Genomic DNA, 25,045 nt, shown 5'->3' on the forward strand with positions numbered 1-25,045 from the left:
GTTTTCCTCCAGGAACATCTGGGTCAATCCAACCAACTTTTACTCTCTGGAAGGAGTTGTTTGGGAATGTGACAATGTTCATGATGTCAACTCCACCTCCCATTTCCCTTTCAGCATTAAAGGAAAATGTTTCACCAGCCGAGTTGTTAAATGCAATGTATTCAAGAAAGTGATGGAGCTAATAGGATGAGTTAGGAAATGAAATGTTTCAAAGAGAGGGAAAGAAGGGGCAGTATAAACCAATTAGATACTTCATCTTTACTGATTACAGCTACAGTGGTAGCTCGGGTTACATACGCTTCAGGTTACATACGCTTCAGGTTACAGACTCCAATAACCCAGAAATACTGCTTCAGGTTAAGAGCTTTGCTTCAGGATGAGAACAGAAATTGTGCTCTGGTGGCGTGGCAGCAGTAGGAGGCCCCATTAGCTAAAGTGCTGCTTCAGGTTAAGAACAGTTTCAGGTTAAGAATGGACCTCCGGAACGAATTAAGTACTTAACCCGAGGTACCACTGTATTATATCGGGGTAGCTAACATAATCCCTTCAAATGTTGCTGGACTTCAACTCTCATCAGCCCCAACCAATATGGCCAATGGTCAGATCTGATGGGAGCCAGAGACCATACCACATGGCGAGGGGGGTTTACAGGTTCCTCTTCCTTGTTTTAAGCATCTTCTGTGACATACAATTGCTACATAGATGTAGATAGATTCCATGCACTTTGGTTTTGAGTTAAAATGCGTGTTAAAAATAGTGAAAGTAGTAGCCACATCTGTGTCTCACTTTCTGCTTTCTTTCAGTCAAGAACATAAACAGTTTGTATTTGCCAATTCCAATTAAATATAAGCCAAGGAATAAAATATGCAACCACATTTCATCAGTTATTATTCAAGGAGAAAGTTGGGTGCACCAATATGTTCAGGAAAATGGAGATACTCTGTTGTGGGAACGTTACCTGCCAAGGTTGCAGATCTTGAAGGTGCTTCCCATTGGTTCTCTGCTTGGATCGAGATAAGTTCATATCATGCAAAGCATGAGCCACAGCATAAACACCATTATACATACTATAGCTGTGGCCAGTCATGAGCAGCTCAAAGTTTGGGGCAGGAAGATTCTCCAGCTTCTCCACCCCAGTACATGTTTCACCAACCTCTGTTGGTACACTGGAGTTTGCAAATATACAGTCAAATGCTTGCTCCCAAAAGTCCTTGAGGAAGCCATCTTTCTGAGTCCCATAAGGTTTAATGGTCTGGAGAAATTCTTTGAACCCTGCAATCTCTTTTGAGTGAATTGTAAAGGAGATAGCACCCTGAAACATTGAAATATCCCAGTTCCCCCGAAGGCCTGTTAATATGACATCTACCTGCGTTGTTAGAATCCACACCTTACTCAAAGAAACAGTGTTCTTATTTCCTGTAACTACAATCATTATCAGCCATGCAGCAATCAAAGAATCTCCATAGACAATAAATGTAGTAATTTTGTTATCTGTGTAAAATATATGAAAATTTGTGGCTATATTACTAATTTTCTCTTCATCATCGAGATGGAATACTTGTTGTACTCTCTGTATAAAGGCTGAACAGATTCCATACTTGTAAAACAATGGCTCCAGGGTCTGCAAGAAAAATTCCCCATTGTTATTATCCACAGGAAGAAGCCCAACCCAAGTCCATCCAAAATACTGGAGCAACCAGATTATCCCCATATACTGTTGAGATTCATTTGGGACCAGGCGATAAAATGAAGGGATCTGGGTGGTATGAATCTTCTGTTTGGAAAATGAGCCATATGCCAGCTAAAAGAAAATATATATGTGAATATGCCTTATTAAACAATAAGTATTTTTGAAGTAACTTGCAGAATAGCTAAATGAGTGCCTAGTTATCAGAATATGATGGAAATTTTGGAAGGATTCCACCCTTCTCCCAACCATGTCTTTTCATGCTTTTGAACTACAAAAAACAACCCCAGCATGATAAAACAAGAGTGTAATTTCCATAGAGCCACACACAGAGTGTTCATACCTGTGGGATGTTATAGAAACCTAAAATATCTGCCATGTGAAAGGAGGTATCAGAGCCAAGTCCTCCAATGACTGCTATGAGGTTCTTCTGGGAGCCACATTTGTAGTTGGGAACAAATCTATGTGATTTGAACAGCAGGTCAAGAGTGGTCCGAAAAGTCATCCTTGCATCATAGTAGCTGTCAGCAATGTGGAACCCAAGAGTGACATTGGGCAAGATTTTAGGATTTGCATTGATCTCATTCACAGCAAAGGCCAAGGCAAGGATGTGCTGGTAGAATTTGGTTATCATTCTGCAAATAGAGGGCATTTTCTACAATATAATTTCACTCTCTGATTTGATTGTAATATTGATCAAATATTTGATATTTGATCAAAAATGTTACTGAGCTAATAAGCTCTTTACTCTTCAGCCCAAATGTGACATAGGATGCAGCAGAATGCCAACATTTCTGCTCTGCAAAGTACTGAGTTATGCCAACAATTCTCCCTTGTAAAAACCAAGTGGAAATGCAATGAAATATTTGGAGATTTGCAGCACAAACCAAACAAAAAATCTACATTGATGAGAGAGTGTTGATTTGGGCTTTCTTGGCTGACCCAGGGCTTCACTGGTACAAGCCCCTCAACTTGTCTTAGCCAGGTGTAAGATTGTGTAACTTATGCCAGTGCAATTTACATTGCTGTAAATTCAAATAAGAGGGCGTTCTAGGGCTGGGATTGCAGAAGCCTACTGGGGTGATACAGGGCAAGGAATAACACTTATGTTATTTTATTTTTGAATTTTTGAATTTTGAATGCTTTATTCATTATGATCGGTTAACAAAAAAACACAGTCAAAACTTGATACAATTTTTGTTGAACAGAAACAGAAAATTCAAAAAATAAAGTTAACAATATAAACAGGATTGCTTTTATGTCACATAGAATTATGTACTTTTATCATAATGTTCTTTTGACTTCCAGTTGTCCCTTCATGTCTCCTATATTTTATCCTTTCTTCCATGCATTGTCTCTTACCTCATCTAAGTTTTTCCTCTAAACTTCCTATAATTGTGCAAGGATCAGTCAAGACCTGCTAATGATTTTAGATTCTTACAGTGTTCGCTTAGGTATTCTCTAAAGATATTCCATTCCCTGTTAAAATTCTGGTCTGTATCCTTTCTTACTCTCCCTGTCATTTTGGCCAGCTTTACATAATCTAACAATTTTGTCTGCCATTCCATTTTCGTGGAGATAATGGGTGCAGATATACCAAAGAAATTAAGAGGGATTTTTATGTATGTGACAAGTGCAGCTAGAACCCTAAGAGCTAAGGGTTGGAAAGGAGAATCGGAAGAACACTTATTGTAAGCACCATTAATGTTCCCAAATGCTCCTCAAATTATATCAGTGTACATTACTTTGGTGTAAATAATGTCGGCTTTGTGTAGTTTAGATAGGCCTATAGTTCATGTATTAAAGTATGGTAACTGCCTACCTCCGACATTACTCAGAAGAAAATAGGGACATTCTATTCTACATCATGAAGCTCCTCCTTGTTTGATCTCCTGCACACATACACACCATTTACACATATACAGTACATCTCTCATCTTGAGCCAATTACAGCCTAACCTACCTCAAGGGATTGTCATAAAGAAAAAAATGGATGAGGGAATGGATTGTGTACAACACCTTCAACAGATAAATGGAATGAAATAAAATTATAGCTGTAAGCTACCTTGAGTCCCTGTCAGGGGAAAAGGTGGGACAGAACAGCAGCAACATCAACCACAACTGTGAGAATGATCAGGAACATACCATAGAGTAAATCCTATTGAACTCAGTGGAACTTACTTTTCAGGAAAAAAATTGCTTAGGATTGCAGTGTAAGTCTTTACATTGGGAGTAAGCTGCATCATATACAGTGAGACTTACTTGTGAGTATACATGCAAAGGCTTGCAGTGTAAGGCTTAATTTATAATAAAGGAAGAAACACTCCACACATTTCCTTTAAAAATTGCTGGCCACTGAAGCACGGCAGTTAAATAATTTAAAGTGGATGGCTTACATTTTCCTTCAAAATGATAGGAAGGGATTCATAGGTGAGCTTCATAATTTCCTTCATTTGGTACAGGTATTTTATTTTCAGTATAAACAGGACTCCTTTTTTGCACCTACACACACGCATAAAGCAGGTGCTCCTGCTCCCAAAAGGACAGGAGTGGAGGAGAGGAAAAAGGAAAACCAGGACATTCCAGGATCAAATCAGATACGGAATGACTTCCGTAATTCCAGGACTCTCTCTTTATTCTCACACTTTTGGGAACTGTTTTGAGCCAGCAGTATTTTCCTTAGTACAGTTCCATTCGTGAGGCAACTGGAAGAATGGAGGAAAGTTCCACCCCCCCCCCACCCTAAGTTCCCTAGGCTTGGATGATCTATCCCCCAAATTTACCATGCTGAACCTTTTCAGTTCTTAATGAACTGGGTCCTAATCCTGCATCAATACTCTATAATCACATACTTATGCATTGCCTCAATATTATGCGAAGATGGATAGAATTTTTACTGCTTTCTGTTCCTATTGGAAAAACACCTGTGTTAGTATATCTTTCTTTGTGAACGGACTCACACTTAACCGGAATAGAGATGGACTGAAGGAAATACAGTTCATAGATTTTATAGAAAAGTTACATACTGCTGCTTATATGCAAATGTGATCAACATAAAGAATAATGCATAATCTCTCTCACCACCCTCATTCCATTCTAAAATGAAAATAGTTTTCATCGTAGGAGATTAAGTCAATATTTGTCTTACTCTGGAATGCCAAACAGGTTTTGAAAAGGATGCTCATTGAATAAAATTTCTTCTGTAGGATAAGAGATCAGAGAAGCCATCCCACCAATGAGAAGCCCACCTGGTTGGTACCACTCATGTGGAACAAGGAGGGGATCACTTTCAGGGCACTCCATAGTATCTGCTTTGTACATCATATGCAGCAGGAAAAGTAGGAACTTAAGTAGCCATAACATCCTGACAACAAAGCTTCCCTCTCCACACAGACTCTCCCTGTTTTCATCTGTAGTAGCAACCTGACTTAGACATGTAGTACCAGCTGGTGCTAGTATACTTTGCTAATACACCTTCTTACTTAAGAGATATGTATCAGTCAGATGTTTGGCATCATTGGGAGTACAAATGCATGCTCTGGGTACGAGCAGAGATGGCCATCACACACGTCTGGCTGATAGAAGGTGTGGGGGGATAAAGGGGGAATTGTATGAAATGAGAGTGACAGGGCTCTGCCTGCCTTTTGCCCCTATTCCCAACAAGCTATGGAGATATTCATAACCACTTTCAGGCTTGCTTATTGATGGTTTCCTAGTGTCCTCTAGGAAAACTTCTACAGCTTTGGGCAGGTGAGAAAATTATAATGATTTCCACGATCCCAGGGGAGAACAATTAGTGATTTAATGTTTCAGTCCTGAGTGTGTTTTTCCTGTAGAAAAACTATTACTGTGGGGCCTGTCTACACTGTGGGGGCAGCACTGAGGAACATGCTCTCTGTGCCACAACCCCTTAAAATTCAAGATGTTGGTCACAACAGAGTTGTGTCCAGCTCCTAAAGGTAACGGAGGGTGTGAGTCCCTGCCTTCTCTGTCAGTCCCAACAAATGTCAGAACCCCAGTGAGACTCTCCTACTTTCAGAGACCATCACTTCTCAAATGGAAACTGAGAGCTTTCTTTTAAGGCTATTTGGCAGAAATCCAAACAGCAGTCAATGTAAAAGGAGAAACCCAATCCGGCATAAAAGTCAGCTGCTGGCAATACATAATATAGCTTTTCTTGGATGTTTTTTGAGGCAGGCCCCTCACCTACTAATCAAACCATAATTAATGCTATATTAACACCCAAAATCCTAAAACATATACCTTACCAACCGAGTAGAAAAAATAAACAAGGTGGATTCTTAAAACATTCTTCTAATTAGTTGTTCTCTCTTGTTCTGTTGGGGCCTAAACACAATGATGTAGCATTTAGGGGCAAAAATGCAACCCAGTAACCCAGCACTGGAGGCTAAGATGGAGAAAATCTCGACAGCTACCATGTCTTTCCCTCTTGTACTCAGGTAGGTTGGAACAAAAGACAACCATACACTGCAAAAGACCAACATGCTGAATGTAATGAATTTGGCTTCATTAAAACTATCTGGTAACTTGCGGGCTAGGAATGCCACAGTGAAGGTAGAAATGGCCAACAAGCCCATGTAACCCAAGACACAATAAAACATGGCAACTGACCCTTCATTACATTGCAGAATGATTTCTCCAGTTACTGAGTGCATGTCTAAATCAGGGAAAGGGGGAGTGGTTGCCAACCACAAGGTACAAATACTTCCTTGAATGAGGGAACAGGAAAAAACAACAGAATGTCCCTGTCTTTTTCCCACCCACTTCCGCATGCTGGATCCTGGTTTTGTGGCCATGAAAGCTATCACTACAGTGGTGGTTTTGGCCAATACACAAGAAACAGCCACTGAGAAGATGATACCAAACACTGTTTGTCGGAGAAGGCAGGTCACTTTCCCAGGTTTGCCAAGAAATAGGAAGGAAGATAGGAAGCAGAGCAAGAGGGAAATGAGGAGGGTATAGGTGAGGCCTCGGTTGTTGGCTTTGACAATGGGTGTATCCCTGTGCTTAATGAAAATTGTTAACACCAAGACTGCATGAATGGAAAGAAAAACAGCAGTGAAGGCTAAAGTGATTCCTAAAGGTTCTTTATAAGAAAGAAAGGTTATAACTTTAGGCAAACATTCATCTTTCTCCTTACTTGGAAATTGATCTTCTGGGCATGTGAAACAGTCATCCATATCTTTAAAAAAATTGGAAATTTCTCATATCAGTATTTGTTGCCTATGAACTGTTCTCCACTCTACCTATTATATATCAGTTATAACATGTATAACCTCTGCTTGATGGTTTCGAGTGTGACAGTAGTAATTTGAAAACCAATGTTCATATTGTCTCAATTCTGCTTATTTGGAGTGTGCATAAGCTCTGCGTACTTCCTAAATCACAAGTCAAATGAAGTGATTCAGGTGAAGTACTCACAATCCTAAATTCCATTATGCTGTTAAGAAGACATCTTGAGGCAGCTCAGTGACTCTTCAATGTCTTAAATCATTAACCTTGGAGTAATATGTTCCTTCCTTGAGCAGTGACATTTTCCCCATGCAAGTCTTTCCTGAGACCTTTGCCACTTTTCTGGTCCCCTTCCACTATGCAATAGAATATAGAGATATCTTATTACCAGGCCTGTGCAGACGGGAAGGGCTACTGCATACACTTGCCCCAGGCCTTGGAGGACTGTCACAGGCATACTCTCCAACATTTCTCCGATGAAATAGGGACATCCTATTCAATAATAATAATAATAATAATAATAATAATATTTCAATACCACCCATCTGACTGGGTTGCCTCAGCCATATATGTAGGCGGCTTTCAACATATATAAAAACATGATAAAACATTAAATTTTTAAAACAAAAAACAACCTTCCCTATATTGGGCTGTCTTTAGATGTCTTCTAAAGGTTGTACAGTTACTTATCTCCTTGGCTCAGGGCTCACATAACCCTATACCCTCTATAGGGACACCCTAAGCAAAAGTGAGACATCCCAGGAACAAATCAGAAACCGGGACGGTTGCTGTAAATCTGGGACTGTAAATCCCTGGAAAATAGGGAAACTTGGAGGGTCTGTGGAGGGGAAAGAGAGTGGGGGCTCCAGGGGCCTGCCACAGATTTATTCTAACAAGACTCCCACTCCCGACCTCAGATATGCCTACTTTCTATCAATGAGAAGAGGTTATCTACCAAGAAATCTGTGTGCAGGAAGGAGAACCTCACTCCACAGTTTTCTTGCTGCTCTCACCCACCCCAGTCTTTCTTGAGGATCTATGCTGTGGTTTTTAAACCCCCTCCTGTATCCATTCCAGAATGGGAAAATCTGCCCTTTCAGAAAGACCACTGCCACTATCATTCTGAAATTTGTCAGTCTTGGTCCTTTTAGAAAGAGTAGCCATATCTGTGGATGTCATAAACATTTGCAAAGGATTAAAGAGATGCTTCCTCTAAAACAAAAACAAAAAAAACCTGCGCACACACAAAAGCTTGTGCGTTTGATGACACTTTAGCAGCCTTAATACAGTCTGGTGGGCTCCCTATGTATGTAAATTGCACCCAGTTTTCTGTTGCATTATACTTGTACGCATTGAAATATGAAATTAAGTAAGAATTTTCATAAGCATTATTTTTTATTTCTTAAAAATTCTTATATTCATTCTGAAATGGTGCATAACAGGGGACTATATGCCATTCTATATAGGGTGTCATGATTGCAATGGGGAACATCTTTTTTATAGGACTATTTGCTTTCTACTGGAATTATAGAGAATTTGCAGACTTTCTGCTCCCAGTGAATGGACTATTGCTTTCAAATGTTCAGAAAGGGTGGAGAAATGTTGCCATTTATATAGAAAGTTTTTTTTTACTTTTAAATAGTCATCTGACACAAATCTTTCAATTTGCCCTGTGTAATGGAAACATTGGGGTGCTACATAACCTACCCAGCTGATTGGAAATCTTCCTCTCTGGACATGGAGTACAATCATAGCAGCAAAATTTCTCCCCTTCCTTCCTTTTCTTCTGGTTACCAGGGTGGCAGTAGTCATTGCACAAAGAAATGGGCATCACCTATCAATAACCATGAAAGGTGTTACAAAGGGAAATTAAAATAGTTAGATAGAGAGATACTTCAGTTGTCAATCTTGGTCTAAGCCTCAGATATTTTAAGGACATAGTGACACTCTATTGGGCATTCAGGAAAATACCTCTGATAATATAAATCAGGGGTGACAACTTGAATAAAATATGGGGGTCAAGTAACCCCCCCCCCCAATGCTCCATTTGAATGGCAATGCCCACACACATACTAATCACTGGAGAAACCAAAAGAAAAGAAAGAAAATGAAAAAAAAAATTCAATATGCACCAAGGAATTCTTTCTCCAGGCAATGCATGTGCTGATATACAGTTATATTTGTGATCAGAGCTGAGTCAAAGATTTCATTCATGGTTTAGGGACTTCCAGGTCTGCTGCAGGCTATGGTGGATGACAGGGATCACTCATCCTGAGTGACCCAGTTCTGAGAGGAGGTGGGAAGGGAGTACGGGCAAAGCACCTTCTCTAAAAAGCTCGAAAAGAAAATCTGGGGTCTGAAGTGTCCAGTGGTGTTGGGGAATGCTATCTAGGAGCTCCCAAAGTTCTGGAGGGAGCTGCAAGAGCTCTGAGATTGAGCACAGACACACGGTGCAATCGAGACCTCACAGTAAGATGCCTCAAGTGCTGCCATTAAAGCAGCAACTTTAAAAGTAACAGGAATTTGGACCAATTTGGACAAGGTAAAAAAATATAAAATATATATTTAATAAGAGTATATCAATTGGCTTCACATCGGGGAGGTAAATAGGAGGTCCCCTCCCAGAAGCAGGTATTGATCTGCACGAAATAAAATCTGAAAGTAAATAATGTCCTGGCTGAGAATTGCAAAATAACTAAAGGAATGAGACAAGGCTGCCCGTTGTCACCCTTGTTGTTTATATTAGTTTTGGAAGTATTGACACAAAGAATAGGATGGAATCAAGAAATTAAAGGTATAAGAGTGAGACAGAGACAAGGTTAATTAAAAGCTTTTGCAGACGACATGGTGATATCTGTAGAAGAACCAATAGAGTCCATCCCGTTAGTATTACAAGAGATTAAAAAATGTGGAGATGTAGTAAGTCTTAAGATTAATAAACACAAAACCAAACTCTTGGTAAAAAAAGATATGAATGATGAGAGTAACAATAAATTACAAATGCATCAGGTCTAAAGGTTGAAAGGAAGGTCAATTATCTAGGTGTATGGTTAAATAATATAAATCTGTATAATGGTGATTAGTTAAACACCTGGGAAGATATGAAAAGAAATTTACAAATTTGGGACAGAATGAAACTTTCACTGTTAGGTAGAGTGTTGACTATAAAAATGAATGTATTATGAAGAATGTTATCTTTGTTTCAATCAATTCCAGTGATTGGCAAGACAAGTGCTGAATGCATGGTGAGAATTGTAGTCCCTGGGGACTTGGAGCCAGTGTTGCATTATTTTTTCTCAAGCAGAATACTGCCCAGACAAGCAGCAAGGCAGCCCTAGGCTATAATGCCATTGACAGCAGCTCCTTCCACTCATGTCTTCATCCAGCCATGCCAGAATCCATACCTGGTTGAAACCACTGTGCCAAACAATTATATCTTCATGAATGATGAGTTCTTTTCCTTCAGGAAGATCTGGCTCAATCCAACCAACTTTCACCCTCTGGAAAGAGTTATTTGGAGATATGACCATGTTTATGATGTCAAAGCCGCCTCCCATTTCCCATTTGTCATTAAAGGAAATGGTTTCCCCAGCTGAGTTGTTAAATGAAATCTTGGGAAGAAAGTGATGGAGCTGAGATAGAAGGAATAAATAAAAGAGTGTGCCATGTAAATAAATTGGAGAGTTCATCTAATGTCAGATAGTGACTTCTAATGTTGTTGGACTACAATTCTCACCATGCATTCAGTATGGCTAAATGTCAGGGATTATGGGAATTCATCCTGCTTTGTATATTCATACTTCTGATGCTTAAAGAAACATAAAAATATATAATGCTTTCTACTAATAAGATGCCCAGCTCCATTTTCTTAGAGATTATTGCAGGAGAAAGCTGAATATAGTCTCACCTTCTACTAATTTATTGAAATAAAAATGCTTCATTGTAGGGACATTACCTGCCAAGGCTGAACATCTTGAAGATCAGTATTGAAACCTTTCTCATTGGCTCTCTGCTTGGATCGAGACAAGCCCATAACATGCAAAGAATGAGCCACAGCATAAACACCATTATAGATACTATAACTGTGGCCAGTCATGAGGAGCTCAAAGTGTGGCCCAGAAAGACTCTCCAGACTCTCCTCCCCGGTACATGTTTGGTCAACATCCATTGCCACATTGGGGTTAAGAAGTACACAGTCAAAGGCTTGCTCCCAAAAGTCCTTCAGAAAACCGTCTGTCTGTGGCCCATAAGGTTTTATGGTCTGAATAAATTCTTTAAACCCAGCAATCTCTTTGGAGTGGATTGTAAATGAAATTGCACCTTGAAACATCTGGAGACCCCAGCCCTTTTGATGGCCAGTTAATATGAAATCTATCTGGGTTGTCATGATCCACACCTTTCTGAGTGATGTGTTCTCCTTGTTTAAAGCATCTCGTATAAATATAATAGTTCTCAGCCATGGTATAGTCAATGATTCTCCATATATAATAAATGTAGTCACTATTTTATTTGTGTAATGTACATAAACGTTTATGGCTATATTACCAAGTTCCTCCAAGCTATCCCAGTGGGCTATTTGTGGTATTCTTTCTGTGAATGCTGAACAGATCGCATACTGGGAAAATAATGGCTCCAGCGTCTGTAAGAAATGTTCACCACTGCTATTATCAACTAGAAGAAGCCCAACCCATGTCCATTTGAAATATTGGAGTAACCGGATAATCCCCATATACTGCTGAGTTTCATTTGGGACGAGGCGAAAAAAGGATGGCCCTTGAGTGATATGATTCTCTTGTGGGGCAAATGAGCCATATGTGAGCTGAAAGAAAATGGACACATATTGCAAGGAAAAGGTAGGAGTGACTTTATGCTCCCGATTATACAAGCATTATTTCTTTAATCCATCTTTGGGTGCCTAGAGTTAAAGATAACACTTCTGGTGGAATTTCCGAAGAACATAGAACATATTATTACTACTACTATTTATTGGTTGCTTTCTTATCAAGATAATTCAAAGTGACTTACAATATTTAAACAATAATGTTCTATGAAACCGGTTTAAAAGAAAAAAAATCTAAAGGCAGCACTATTTTTTAAAGGCTGGAATAAAATATCCAAACAACTCAAAGAGGCCATAGACAATTAAAAGTAAAAATAATAATAATCAATGTTAAGTACTAATGAAAGAATAAATAAAATACCTTAGATTAGGCATTAGGCTGATGTTACCTGGAATAACGCTGCTTTTGTAAATTCACTCCTTTTGAACTACAAAATCAAGTTCAGCATAAGAAAGAAGAGCCTAAATCACTCTCTCACACAAACTCAAAAATACAGAGAGAATTCCTACCTGCGGAACCTTATAGGAACCTATAATATCTGCCATATAGTTAGAGGTATCAGAGCCAAGTCCGCCAATGATAGCCATGAGGTTTTTCTGTCTGTCACACTGGTAATTGGGGACAAATCTATGTGATTTGAAGAGCACCTCCAAAGTGGTACGATAAGTCATCCTTGCATCATAGTAACTGTCATAGATGTGGAATCCAAGTGTGACATTAGGTAGGATCTTAGGATTCTCGTTGATTTCGTTCACAGCAAATGCCAAGGCGAGGATGTGCTGGTAGAATTTTGTCACCATTCTGCATACAGAGGTAGAATTTAGTCATCCCTTTGTCTATCAAGGATAATTGGTACTATTATATCACAATATTGGTATTTTGCACCTCAGATTGTAATAAATTGTATTTTGCATTAAAGTGACTAATAAAAATATTATTCAGCTCAAGTAAATGAGCTATATTTCTAGGCACCAGACAAAAACTTTCCTCTATAGCTATACCTTTGGCCTTTAACTATCTGTGGCCTTGTAGATGTATTTCTCCTCTTGGTTTTCATGTAACTGTGTGCAGGTGTTATCTGTGTGTTTGTCTGTAAGTTGCTTTGGGATGCCGTGGGCAAGAGAAAGTGATTTACAAATTCAATAAATGTTAAAAACAATAAGCAAAAGTGTGATTTATCATACAACAGGATGACAGTATTTCTGTTTTCCATATCAATCTTCTTCTTCTTTGGCGATCACTCGCAGCCGAGTAAGATTGTCTTCCATAAACACAGTTTTAACAATGAGTCCGTATCCAGAATACAAGGTAGAACTTTGAAGGAACAAGACCAAAAGATACCATGAACAAAATTAGGGAGAAGAAAAGAGCAAATCTTTTACATTTAGGAGAGAAGTGGGATACTTGCTTATTTTCAAGATGGGAATTTTTGCCGAGGTTGATCAGGGTGAAAGGTTGAGACTGCTTTTTTGTCTTCTGGGAATAAATCAATATATCTGACTTTTGGGAAGTAGTGACTGATGTTAATTGTAATCTTGCTTTCCTAAATGTGTTATGATCTTATGTGTGTATAGAATATAAAATATGTTAAATATTGAACACATTCTGAGTTGCTTCAAGACCTTTTAGTGTTACAATTGACAAGCAAGTTGGAGTAATATTTATATTAAGAGCAGATTTTTTTGTGCAACCTTAGTTGACAAATATACTTTCAAGTTGATACATTAAAAGAACATAGTGCACAAGGTATTAAAAAAATCCAAGAACATAAGAAATTTATCCTGATAGAATGATGCAACAGAAAAACTGCAATAAAATAGAGCAAAATGCCGTATCTGACCATTGGGGCTCTACTGTGAATACAGCAATGAAAGCCCAACTTCAAGCAGTTTGCTTACTGATCAACAAAGTGGCTTTGTTTTAATCTCATTTTCATTTCCTGGTTGTTAGCATTAAAAATAGTACATAAACCATCTATACCTAACCAACTTTAGCATTCACATCTTAGCTAAAAAGAGAATACTTCTCATGGAAGTATTTTTTTCCTTAAGTGTGATAGGACTGACTTTGAAAATTTTAAATTGATTCACCCTTTACCCCAGTCTTTCCACTTTAGGTGTACCACAGAAAAGTTACATGCATCTGCCTACATGGAAATTTGGTTTAAATAAATAAAAATGCAATCTGTCTCCCAAAACTTGTCACATTCAAAAATGGAAACAGTTCTCACTATAGAAAAGTGAATTGGGGGGGGGGGGGAATGCAAAAGACACACAGTGTGAATATGGTTGGCTAAGCCTACACTTTTTTGGAGGGGGGGCATTCTGTTATAAAAGAATAATTTGTGTGTTTGTGTGATCTAAACAGCTTTAGAAGATGCAGAGCAAAAGAAGCAATTCCTTACTCTGGAATATCAAACAGATTCTGGTAAGGATCTTCCTCGAAGGAAAATTCATGTGGATGATAAACTATCTGAGAAGCAATTCCACCAATGAAGAGAGCTCCTTTCTGGAACCACTCATGTGGGACAGGGTGGGGATCAGCTGTGGGACACTCCAGAGTATCGACTTTGGACACCATAGCAGTCAGCAAAGGTAGGAGTATCAGAAGACAAAGCATCCCCTCAGCGAAGCTTCCCTCTAGAGTGAGGCTCTGCTCTGTTCATCAGCAGACACTGCCAGATATAACAGACTACATTGGTTGGTAGCTAATTATGGCAATACCTGTCCTAAGAGAAATAGATCAGCCATGGATTTGATTGAGATACAAATGAATGACTTTACTACTAGCAGATATTTTCACATTTCAGGTCTGGCTGATGTAAACTGGAATAAAGCTGGGATAAAGAGGTTTCACTTCTGAAACAAAAAATGATAGAGCCCTGCCTACTTCTTGTCCCCACTCTCAGCTGCATATGGCACAGAGGGAGTATTTATAATCATTTTCAGACTTACTTGTCAATTGTTTTCTAGTTTCCTTTGGGCAGGTGAAGAAGTCATGAGGGTTTCCATGATCCCAGTGGTCAATAATCAGTGCTTTAGCATTTGGGTCCCAATTAGCATTCCTTCCCCTACCCTCCCTATTGTAAATATGTTAGTTCCTTTTCCAGATCTGATAAGAAGTCTCCACTGTTCCTTGTGACACAAGTAGCAGGCAGCAAAGAGATTCCCACAGGAACTGAACTCCAGGAGGGACCAGTGTTCAACAATAGTATTTCTAACATTTTAATTATATTTGAATGGCGTAAGCTTTCTACCATACTGTGACAAAATAGGAAAAAATATAGGATATTCAATTTGTTAAGCTAAAAAGTGGCAGGTGGCACTAGAAATCCTGCCTCCTTTATGATTACTATAGGATTCCCCAAAAAACTATTATTGTGAGGTAGAAGAAGAGTTTGGATTTGATATCCCGCTTTATCACTACCCGAAGGAGTCTCAAAGCGGCTAACATTCTCCTTTCCCTTCCTCCCCCACATCAAACACTCTGTGAGGTGAGTGGGGCTGAGAGACTTCAGAGAAGTGTGACTAGCCCAAGGTCACCCAGCAGCTGCATGTGGAGGAGCAGGGAAGCGAACCCGGTTCACCAAATTATGAGTCCACCACTCTTAACCACTACACCACACTGGACTTAACATATTTTAAGGGTGCATTGTGTCCTTTCTAATTTTTTGTCTCACAGTGTGCAATTACCCCCAGTCCTTTGTGTGGCCCCAGAACCTTGAATGACCAAAATATTAATTTGGGGGTATCATGTACCCTGTGTGTCCTTCTTCTTGGTGCCTTTGCTCTGAATAAACACATTTTGTTTCCCCACAGCCTTCTGTATGGCCATAATAGCACAAGAGCCAGCACCCCAAAATAACACTTTTCAGAGATGTCCCCAACCCTGGTTCACCCCAAAACACACAACTGTAATTTCTTTGGCCTGGCTCTGTTTTGGCTCAACTAACTGAGCCCAGGCTGGAAGTAATTAAATGATTTTTATTTATTTCTACCTACTAATAATCAGCTTCTACAAGTGCAATTGGTCTGATGAGATGAACTAGAGTTTATTGATCTCTTTGTGAATACAAGAATTAGAATATACTTTGATAAATTGCACTGGCTTTGCTGGGCTTATCCTCCTTCTTTATTTTTATTTTTATCTATCCCCTTATTTGACTATTTTGATTCTGAAGGGATCTTCCTGATGACTGCATCTCCTGACTGGAATAATTTTTTTTCTATATGATGAAATTTTTATATGTGATTAACTGATTTGACCTGATCTTCTAAGGATTTACTTAAAACCTGCAACTTATATACTTTGGGATTTATTTATTGATTTATTTGGAAACTTAGTTTGGACTTGGCTAATAGGATGGATTAAGAGTCTTTGGTCCTCTTTTGTTATATATACACTTATTTTCCATTTCTGCCTGCCCTTTCCTCTCTAGTTATATAATGACTTGGATTGCTTCTGTGCTGTGGTGGAGTAGACTTTAAGAAGAAACTGGAGATTATTATGTTTTCATTTTTCTTTATTTTGTAACTCCAGTGGGCGCCTTCCTTATTTTTATCTTTCCTCCTCTTTTTTCATTTTCTCTCTCAAGATTTGGAACTGGGCTTGCTTATTTATTTTTATTTATTTATTTATTTATTTATTTCTAACCATTTGGATTTAAGCTAAAAGAAGAAGCTGAACATTGGGGTAGATTTATTTATTTTTTTCTCTTATTTCTTTCTTTGAGTCTCTGAGCCACAGGACTTATATTGAGAGAGGAGTTAAAGAGAAGGCCGACAGATATTTTTAGAATGGTGTTACTTTGTTTGGAGAACTTACTCTGGTAGTAAGTAAACATAAGGCGCGCTGTTTATGCTAGCTAAAAGAATGGATACTATTTTTTAAAAAAATACTGATGTTTTACACCTTGAAGGTCATGATAACAGATTTGGCTGGCACGCAAATCTGTGGTATAAGAAGGTGAAAGTCCATAAAGCTTTTTTGAACCATGTAGTAAGGAAAGCAGTGAATGAAGTATGGAGAAAATATATATATATAAATAGAACAAAAAACACCATGGTGGCTTTCCACACTGGAGGCAATATCTGAAAGAAATATATGAATATGAGAAATGACTGAGTATCTTATAAAAAAGTATTAATGGAAATAGTTCATGAATTGAAATTAAAGGGGTTTGAAGATATAAGAGGATTTTTAACTGATTGCTTACAATGCCATCAACTTAATAATATATTTAAGATGGACATAAAGGTTTTTTTAATGCAACCTCTAAATTTGAAATTAGAATAAATTACTTTTAAAATGTATAAATTATTAGAACAGTATAAGAAAGATGGACATGTCAAATCATTGATAGTTGTAGTTAAAAGTTGGACTATGGTTTTTTTGAAGATTTGATAGTATTGGATTAACAGAGAAGATTCAGGAGAAAAAGTTAACATAAGGACCCACAAAAGAGGAGGGAAGTTAAAAGGGGATTTATGGATATTGTATAATTTGTTCTCTTCGTGGTTGTTTGTAATCTTCCAAAATGCTTTTAACTTTGTTCTCCTTTTCCTTTCCAGAACACCTCTCACCTAACAACACCTCCCCATCCATCTCCTATCCAAAGTCTAGTTTTTCTAGAGGCACTCCCCCCCCCATGAGCAATCACACACGCGCTTAGCGAGTGTAAGGCTCTATATTCCAAACCCTGCTCTTCAACAATGAGAACATTCAGGAGCAGATTGTTAAAAGTTTGAGCTATGCTACTATGTTTGCAGACAAGAGGCTGCTAAGTTAGCAGACAGGTGTTGTCAGCAGTTAGCTGCAGATGGGAGTTAGCAACAGAATTGGAGTAGCAAAATAATTTTCTGGAGAGTTTAGTTGACTAAATATCTCCAATACTCATACTACCAATGTAAATCAATTGGTAAATCAAAAGGAGCACATTGTGATTGGATATCTAAGCACACACACCCCACCTCCCAGCGTGGGCAGAGCTATACCCTACTCCACTTCTGTTGGTCATTCCACAGTCACTTGGACCCTAAAGCCAATCGCTTGGCTTGGGGGGTGACTGTGAAGCAATATTTAAGCCTTGCACGTTGTTTACCTTCGCGCAGCAGATCACCCACCCACCCTTTATTTAGGTAAGTCTGGCCCTGCTATGGGCTTCGTTGGTCACCTGTTTTGTAAGGGGGGCCTGGCAGGAATTTTTCCATCTGGCAAACTGGCAGGGTTTCTGCCTACCACCATAGCAACCGTCACAACATTGTAAGGTTTGGCAGTTAAGCATTGGATCAGCAATGGTGGGGAGGGGAGGTGTGGCCATCACCTGCCTCTCCAAGCTCAAGGGTATTCCATTAAAGGGATCTAGAGGTTGGCCTGGGGGCTAACCCCTGTGGAGGGGGCTAGGGCCATACCAGGGCCCCGTGGGGACACCAGGGGTGAGTGCCAGTGAGAACCCTCTGGCGGTGCTCCCTCTGGCCATGTTCAACCTTTATCGGATTCCTCACGAAAGTGGGTGTGAGTCTGATATAGTTTGGATGGTGCCAGTCACTAAGCCAATAACACTCACATTCTGTATTCAATAAAGTTGTGGCCTAAATTTTGCAAAATAACTTAAACTAAAATCCTGTGTCACTGTGTTTCGCTTTTGGGGGGTGCTGGGGGGGTCTCAAATTGCAATGACAGTGTGGGGGAGAAAAGTCACCAATCCTTTTTTCTTATTAGATGTTCCCGATTGTTCAAGTCAGGTCTCAGCACAATGATGAAGCATTTAGGAGCAAAGATGCAGCCCAATAACCCAGCACTGGAAGCTAAGATGGAGAAGATCTCCACAGCCACCATGTATTTCCCCTTGGTGCTCAGGTAGGTTGGAACAAATGACAACCAAACACTGCAAAACATCAACATGCTGAAGGTGATGAATTTGGCTTCATTGAAACTGTCTGGCAACTTCCTTGCCAGGAATGCCACGGTAAAGCTGATGATGGCCAGAAGTCCAAGGTAGCCCAGAACAAGATAAAACATAGTGACAGACCCTTCATTACATTCCGATATGATCTGTGCAGGTACTGACTGCATGTCCAAATTGGGGAGTGGGGGAGAAGTGGCTAGCCACACTAGACAGATGCCTGCTTGAATCCAAGAGCAGAAAAGGACAATGGAGTTGGCCAATGTTTTCCCCACCCACTTCCTCATGCTGGACCCTGGTTTGGTGGCCATGAAAGCTACAACCACAGTGATGGTTTTTGCCAATACACATGAAACTGCTACAGAGAAGATGATTCCAAAGGAAGTTTGTCGGAGGCAGCAAGTCAACTTCTGAGGTCTTCCTATAAAAAGTAAAGATGAGAGGAAGCAGAGCAGAAGGGAGACCAGGAGCGTATAGGTGATGTCCCGGTTGTTGGCTTTGACTATGGGAGTATCTTTGTGCTTAATAAAAGTTCCTAACACCGCGACTGTGGTGAGGGAAAAAGAAATAGCAACCAAGGCTAAACTGATCCCTAGGGAGTCCTCATAAGACAGAAAGATTGTCAGTTTTGGAATGCACCGATCTCTGTCCTTGCTTGCATACTGATCTTCTGGGCATTTGGAGCAGTCATCCATGTCTGAAGCAAGAAAAAATGATCGTAACAGTGCTAAAATTGCATATGAAATGTGCAAACAACTTAATTTTGAAACAATGCCTCAAATGTTTTACAAATAATACTATTAAACAGCATTTATTTTTTAAAATAAATACTAAAAAGGCCTTCAACAAACATGAAGAACAAGTTAACATAAAATAATAATCCAAATAATCCACTATCTGAACTGTGAAAAGCCAGGCAAGACTCTCTCACCCGGCATTCAGACACTATACTTCGAGCTACTCCCTCTATTGTCCCTACATTAAGTCATTTTTCAGAATGATTCTTCCCATATCAACCAGCCTGAGACCCAAGATCCATGGGGAAGGTTGTGTGTGGTCACACTGAGGAGCATGTAGGAAATAATCATAGGTTGGGAGGCTATAATTTGTTTAATTTGATTAGGTTCTAGTCAGTTTTTTGTAATAATTTTATTGATGGAAACCTTTTTGAGGACACTTTTAAAAACCACAAAAAGAAGAATAACAGAAAGTGCAATAAAAAATTTGCCTAAACTTTTTTTTAAAAAATGTTCCTGCCCCCCTGAAAAAAGCTTATTCGTAATCAAATGTATGGACTGAAAGCATCTAGAGAGACCTACCCTTCTGGGTGGAAATCTTTCCATCTGGACACAGGGCGCAACTGTAGCAGCAAAACTTCACTCCTTCCTTCTTTTTCTTCTGATAACCAGAATGGCAGGAGTCACTGCACAAAGAGACAGGCATCACCTGCCCATAAAGGGGAAGAAAAGATTAGAAGAATGGGAGAAATTGACAATCTCTCTGTTTACTCTGTAAGCACATGATGAACATGGAAGAATTCAGAACAGGGTACATGCAATATAAGCATGCCACAATGTGCCAAAACAGTCCTGAGCATATAATGCATTATTTTTGAAGTCTATTGTTTAGAACCACACTTATTAGAATAGTTTCATAACCAATCCCTCTTCCAAGGGAACTCTGGGAATTGTAGCTCAGTAGGGAAAATAAGGGTCTCCTAACAACTCTCAGTATCCTTAACAAACTTCAATACTTAAGATTTTGAGGTGGAAGCCATTTTGATTAAAGTGGTCTAATTGTGCTTTAAATGTAAGGTGTAAATGTGGTTTGGTTACCAAATGGTGAAAACCTCTCAACAACAACAGCGAAGATGAATTCTTTCTCAGAAGAAGCTGTAAATTTAGACAACATTTTCTTAAGAAAATTTCCCCTCTAAGGGACATTTCAGTACATATTGACATTTATAATCCATCTGATCTTTGGGAGACAAGAATCATTTTGTATCTCTAACCAACATGGCAGAAGGCATAAATGTGAAGCTTATCAAGAATCCAAACCTGGTTAAATCTCCTGTGCCACACAATTATGTCTGTATTAATGACGAACTCTTTTCCTTCCTGAAACTTGGCACCCACCCTTCCAACTTTGACTCTCTGGAAGGATTTGTTTGGGAAAGTGACCATGTTCATTATGTCAAATCCACCTCTCCTCTCCCTGTTATCTTGAAAAAAGATTGCTTCTCCAACTGAGTTATTAAACAAAATGCCTTCAAGAAATGGGTTCAGCTAGTTGAAGAAGAACAAGGGTGGTTAGGAATGGGATAAAACCTATTGGAGTGCATATGATTTAAAATTTTGTTGACAACATTGCTTATGTAGTTTCATGCTACGAATAATCTGTCTAAAATATAGTTTATATTTAAGGCAAGAGAACCAGTATGCCATGGTTGTTATACTTTAATTTGAATAATAGTATTGATGATGATGGTGGTGATGATGATTGAATTAAGTTGGAAGATGCATTATTTTTTTATATTCTCTTTATGTAAATGAGATTATTTCATTATGAATACACTACCTTCCAGGGCTGGAGATCTTGAAGACTTTTGCCAGTCATCAGTGGACTGTGTTTATATCTAGATGACTCTATGGCATGTAAAGCATGTGCCACAGCATAGACGGCATTATAGATACTGTAGCTGTGACCAGTCATATGCATTTCAAATAGAGTTGCAGGAAGATTCTCCAACCTCTCCTCTCCAGTACAAGTTCCATCAACCTCTACCAGCTCCTGGGGGTCTGGAAATAAACAGTCAAATGCTTGCTCCCAGAAGTCCTTGAGAAAGCCATCTTCTTGATTCCAGCCAGGTTTTACGATCTGAAGAAAATCTTTGAATGCCTGAATCTCAGCACAGTGAATTGTGAAGGACAGGGCCCCTTCAAACAATTGAAAATCCCATACCTTCTGAACGCCTGTTAAGGTAAAATCCAGCTGGGCTGTCATAACCCACACCTTTCCAAGTGAGGTACCCTCATTGTAGCTAGGAAATCCTAGGAGCACATATGCATTCACCCATAGAATGGTCATAGAATCTCCATAGATGACAAAGATACTGACTTTGCTCTCTGAGAACGCTGGATAAATAATAGATGCTGATACGTAAAATGCATTGACATTCGTTAAATCATGTTGGTTGGTGATCCTTAGTGTGAAGGCTGAACAGATTCCATTCTGAGAAAGCAATGGCTCCAGGGTCTGTATGAATTGTTCTGTTATCGTCCACAGCAAAGAGCCCAATCCAGGTCCATCCAAAATGCTTCAGCAAGTTAATGATCCCAATGTACTGGTTTGCTTCACTTGGGACCATCCGGTAAAAGGAAGGCAATTGTCTTGTGTGCTCAGAGGTGAATGAACCATAAGTGAACTGATGGGGGAAATGCAAATATTTTAAGAGGCGCATCTGAGTCTGTCGACATCAAAAGAGGAATGTTTATCAGGGCAATGGAAAAGCTCCTTAAGAAGACTGTTGTAGGTGATAAGATAAATTTTGGGAGCAGGCCAAAACTCCCTGAAAGATTGCTGAAATGTAGCCTGCGGGATGTATTATTTATTGACTGGTATATGAGAGGGTATGGTCTGAAGCTCAACATCAAAAAAACGAAGATCATGGCCACTGGTCCCATCACCTCCTGGCAAATAGAAGGGGAGGAAATGGAGGCAGTGAGAGATTTTACTTTCTTGGGCTCCATGATCACTGCAGATGGTGACAGCAGTCACGAAATTAAGAGACGCCTGCTTCTTGGGAGGAAAGCAATGACAAACCTAGACAGCATTTTAAAAAGTAGAGACATCATCTTGCCAACAAAGGTCCGTATAGTAAAAGCTATGGTTTTCCCAGTAGTGATGTATGGAAGTGAGATCTGGACCATAAAGAAGGCTGATCGCCGAAGAATTGACGCTTTTGAATTATGGTCCTGGAGGAGACTCTTGAGAGTCCCATGGACTGCAAGAAGATCAAATGCATCCATTCTTAAGGAAATCAGCCCTGAGTCCTCACTGGAAGGACAGATCGTGAAGCTGAGGCTCCAATACTTTGGCCACCTCATGAGAAGAGAAGACTCACTGGAAAAGACCCTGATGTTGGGAAAGATGGAGGGCACAAGGAGAAGGGGACGACAGAGGAAGAGATGGTTAGACAGTGTTCTCGAAGCTACAAGCATGAATCTGACCAAACTGCTCTGGTCCATGGGGTCACGAAGAGTCGGACACGACTGAACGACTAAACAACAACAACAACATATGAGAGTGTCTGAGGACTAGCATCTTTTAAAATGAAGTCACAGTTCATTTCCTTTCCTTCTTTAAAAAGAGGATATTGCAGCTGCTGCACACTTGGGAAATGGCACCACTAAACTTCAGGGGGACTTCAGCATTAGGGAAGTTTTTGGATTTCTCACAGCTATTCCTCTGCTTATTCTGACCCTCAAAATTACTCTCAGCATTCCAGGAGAAGAATGAACTTAGTGACTATCCCCCCTTCATCCAAGGATAAATCCTACCTGAGGATACTTGTATAGGCTTAAGAGTTCTGCCATATGGAAGGAGACATCAGAACCAAGTCCCCCAATGACAGCTATGAGGTTTTTCTGGTTGTTGCATTTGTAACTGGGGACAAATCTTCTGAATTTGAAGAGCAGGTCCATAGTGGTCTGATAAGTCATCCTTGCGTCATAGTAGCTGTCATAGATGTGGAACCCAAGGGTGACATTGGGCAAGATGCTGGGATTCCCATTGATCTCATTTACGGCAAACACCAAGGCCAGGATGTGCTGGTAGAATTTTAGCACCACACTGCAGAGAGAGTTTGAATGCTCTTTCAGCAAAATTATTATTATTATTATTATTATTATTATTATTATTATTATTATTATTAATATCCCACCTTTTTGGCTAGGTTTCCCCAGCCACTCTTTCTGACTAACAACAGAATATTAAAAATCAGTAAAAACTTCCCTAAACAGGACTGCCTTCAGATGTCTTCTAAAAGTCAGATAGTTGTTTATTTTCTTGACAACTGATGGGAGCGCATTCCACAGGGCGGGAGCCACTACTGAGAAGGTCCTCTGCCTGGTTCCCTGTAACGTCACTTCTCACAGTGAGGGAACCGCCAGAAGGCCCTCAGAGCTGGACCTTAGTGTCCGGGCTGAGCAATGGGAGTGGAGACGCTCCTTCAGGTACACTGGGCCGAGGCCATTTAGGACTTTAAAGTTCAGCATCAACACTTGGAATTGTGCTCAGAAACGTATGCGGAGCCAATGTGGGTCTTTCAGGACCAGTGTTATGTGCTCTCAGCGGCCACTCCCAGTCAGCAGTCTCACTGCCGCATTAGGGATTAATTGCAGTTTCCAGGTCACCTTCAAAGGTAGCCCCACGTAGAGCATGTTGCAGTAGTCCAAGTGGGAGATAACTAGAGCATGCACAACTCTGGTGAGACAGTCTGTGGGCGGGTAGAGTCTCAGCCTGTGTACCAGATGGAGCTGGTAGACAGCTGACCTGGATACAGAATTAACCTGCGTCTCCATGGACAGCTGTGAGTCCAAAATGACTCCCAGGCTGCACACCAGGGTGGGCACCAATACCAAGAAGGTCCTTTGCCTGGTTCCAGCAGCAAAACAGTTTAGAATAATTCTGCTCCATCCTGTCTATAACCAACTTGCTTGCCATAGGGACAACAATCGTGGCAAAACTTAGTTACAAAGTGGTGCAAGTTCCTCAATTATTGGTATAGAAACTCAAGACTGGGTAGTGACAGCCACATACTAACCAGCTCAAACCTTTTCACACATGGAGTTTCTCAAGTAGACTGAAGGGGAACAAAATCCTACTTTGTTCCAGGGTGAGCAAAGCCTGGAAGAACAGCTTTCTCTATGGTATTAATACATGAATTAGACTTATTTCATGCACTAATTAGATTTAAGTATGTTGGTTATATGAGGCTGGTTATCAAAACCAGAAAAATAGAACAGGACTTGGAGCAGCAATGGAAATGATGCACCAAGACAGATAGATCATTTTAAACAAATATTAGTTCTTTTTCTGAAGAAGCTGTTGTTTGAAGCACACATCATTATAACATATTGATTTTCCTCCCTCTCTAAGAAGCTTCCCCGTACTGGGAAGATTTGCCATGGTATCAAAGGTTGTACAACAGGTGGCTTGTAGGTACTCCTCAGGAAATAATAGGCATGATATCCCTGTTATTCACTGTTCAAATCTACCATTTATGTCAATCTCTACAGGCAGCTGACCAAGTTTCATCTGGTTCACGCAGCACTATTTTTCTAGGGAAAAAGGTGTCTA

General features: G+C 39.7%; 2 protein-coding genes across 2 annotated transcripts in view; one reads left to right on the forward strand and one right to left on the reverse strand.

The window, feature by feature from the left end:
* The window catches only part of LOC310662873 (immunoglobulin mu heavy chain-like), a 301,954-nt gene that overhangs the window by 40,540 nt on the left and 236,369 nt on the right, over positions 1-25,045 (forward strand). The window lies entirely within an intron of this gene.
* On the reverse strand, positions 5,989-14,361 carry LOC310662651 (vomeronasal type-2 receptor 26-like; the record flags this gene model as incomplete). Its single annotated transcript, XM_083409595.1, has 6 exons — positions 5,989-6,890; positions 8,648-8,774; positions 10,345-10,440; positions 10,896-11,759; positions 12,291-12,582; positions 14,186-14,361. The coding sequence occupies 6 exons, from the start codon at positions 14,359-14,361 to the stop codon at positions 5,989-5,991; spliced, it is 2,457 nt and encodes an 818-aa protein (XP_083265721.1).

This window comes from Podarcis tiliguerta, assembly GCF_965153285.1.
Source record: "Podarcis tiliguerta genome assembly, chromosome: 13".
NCBI classification, from domain to species: Eukaryota; Metazoa; Chordata; class Lepidosauria; order Squamata; family Lacertidae; genus Podarcis; species Podarcis tiliguerta.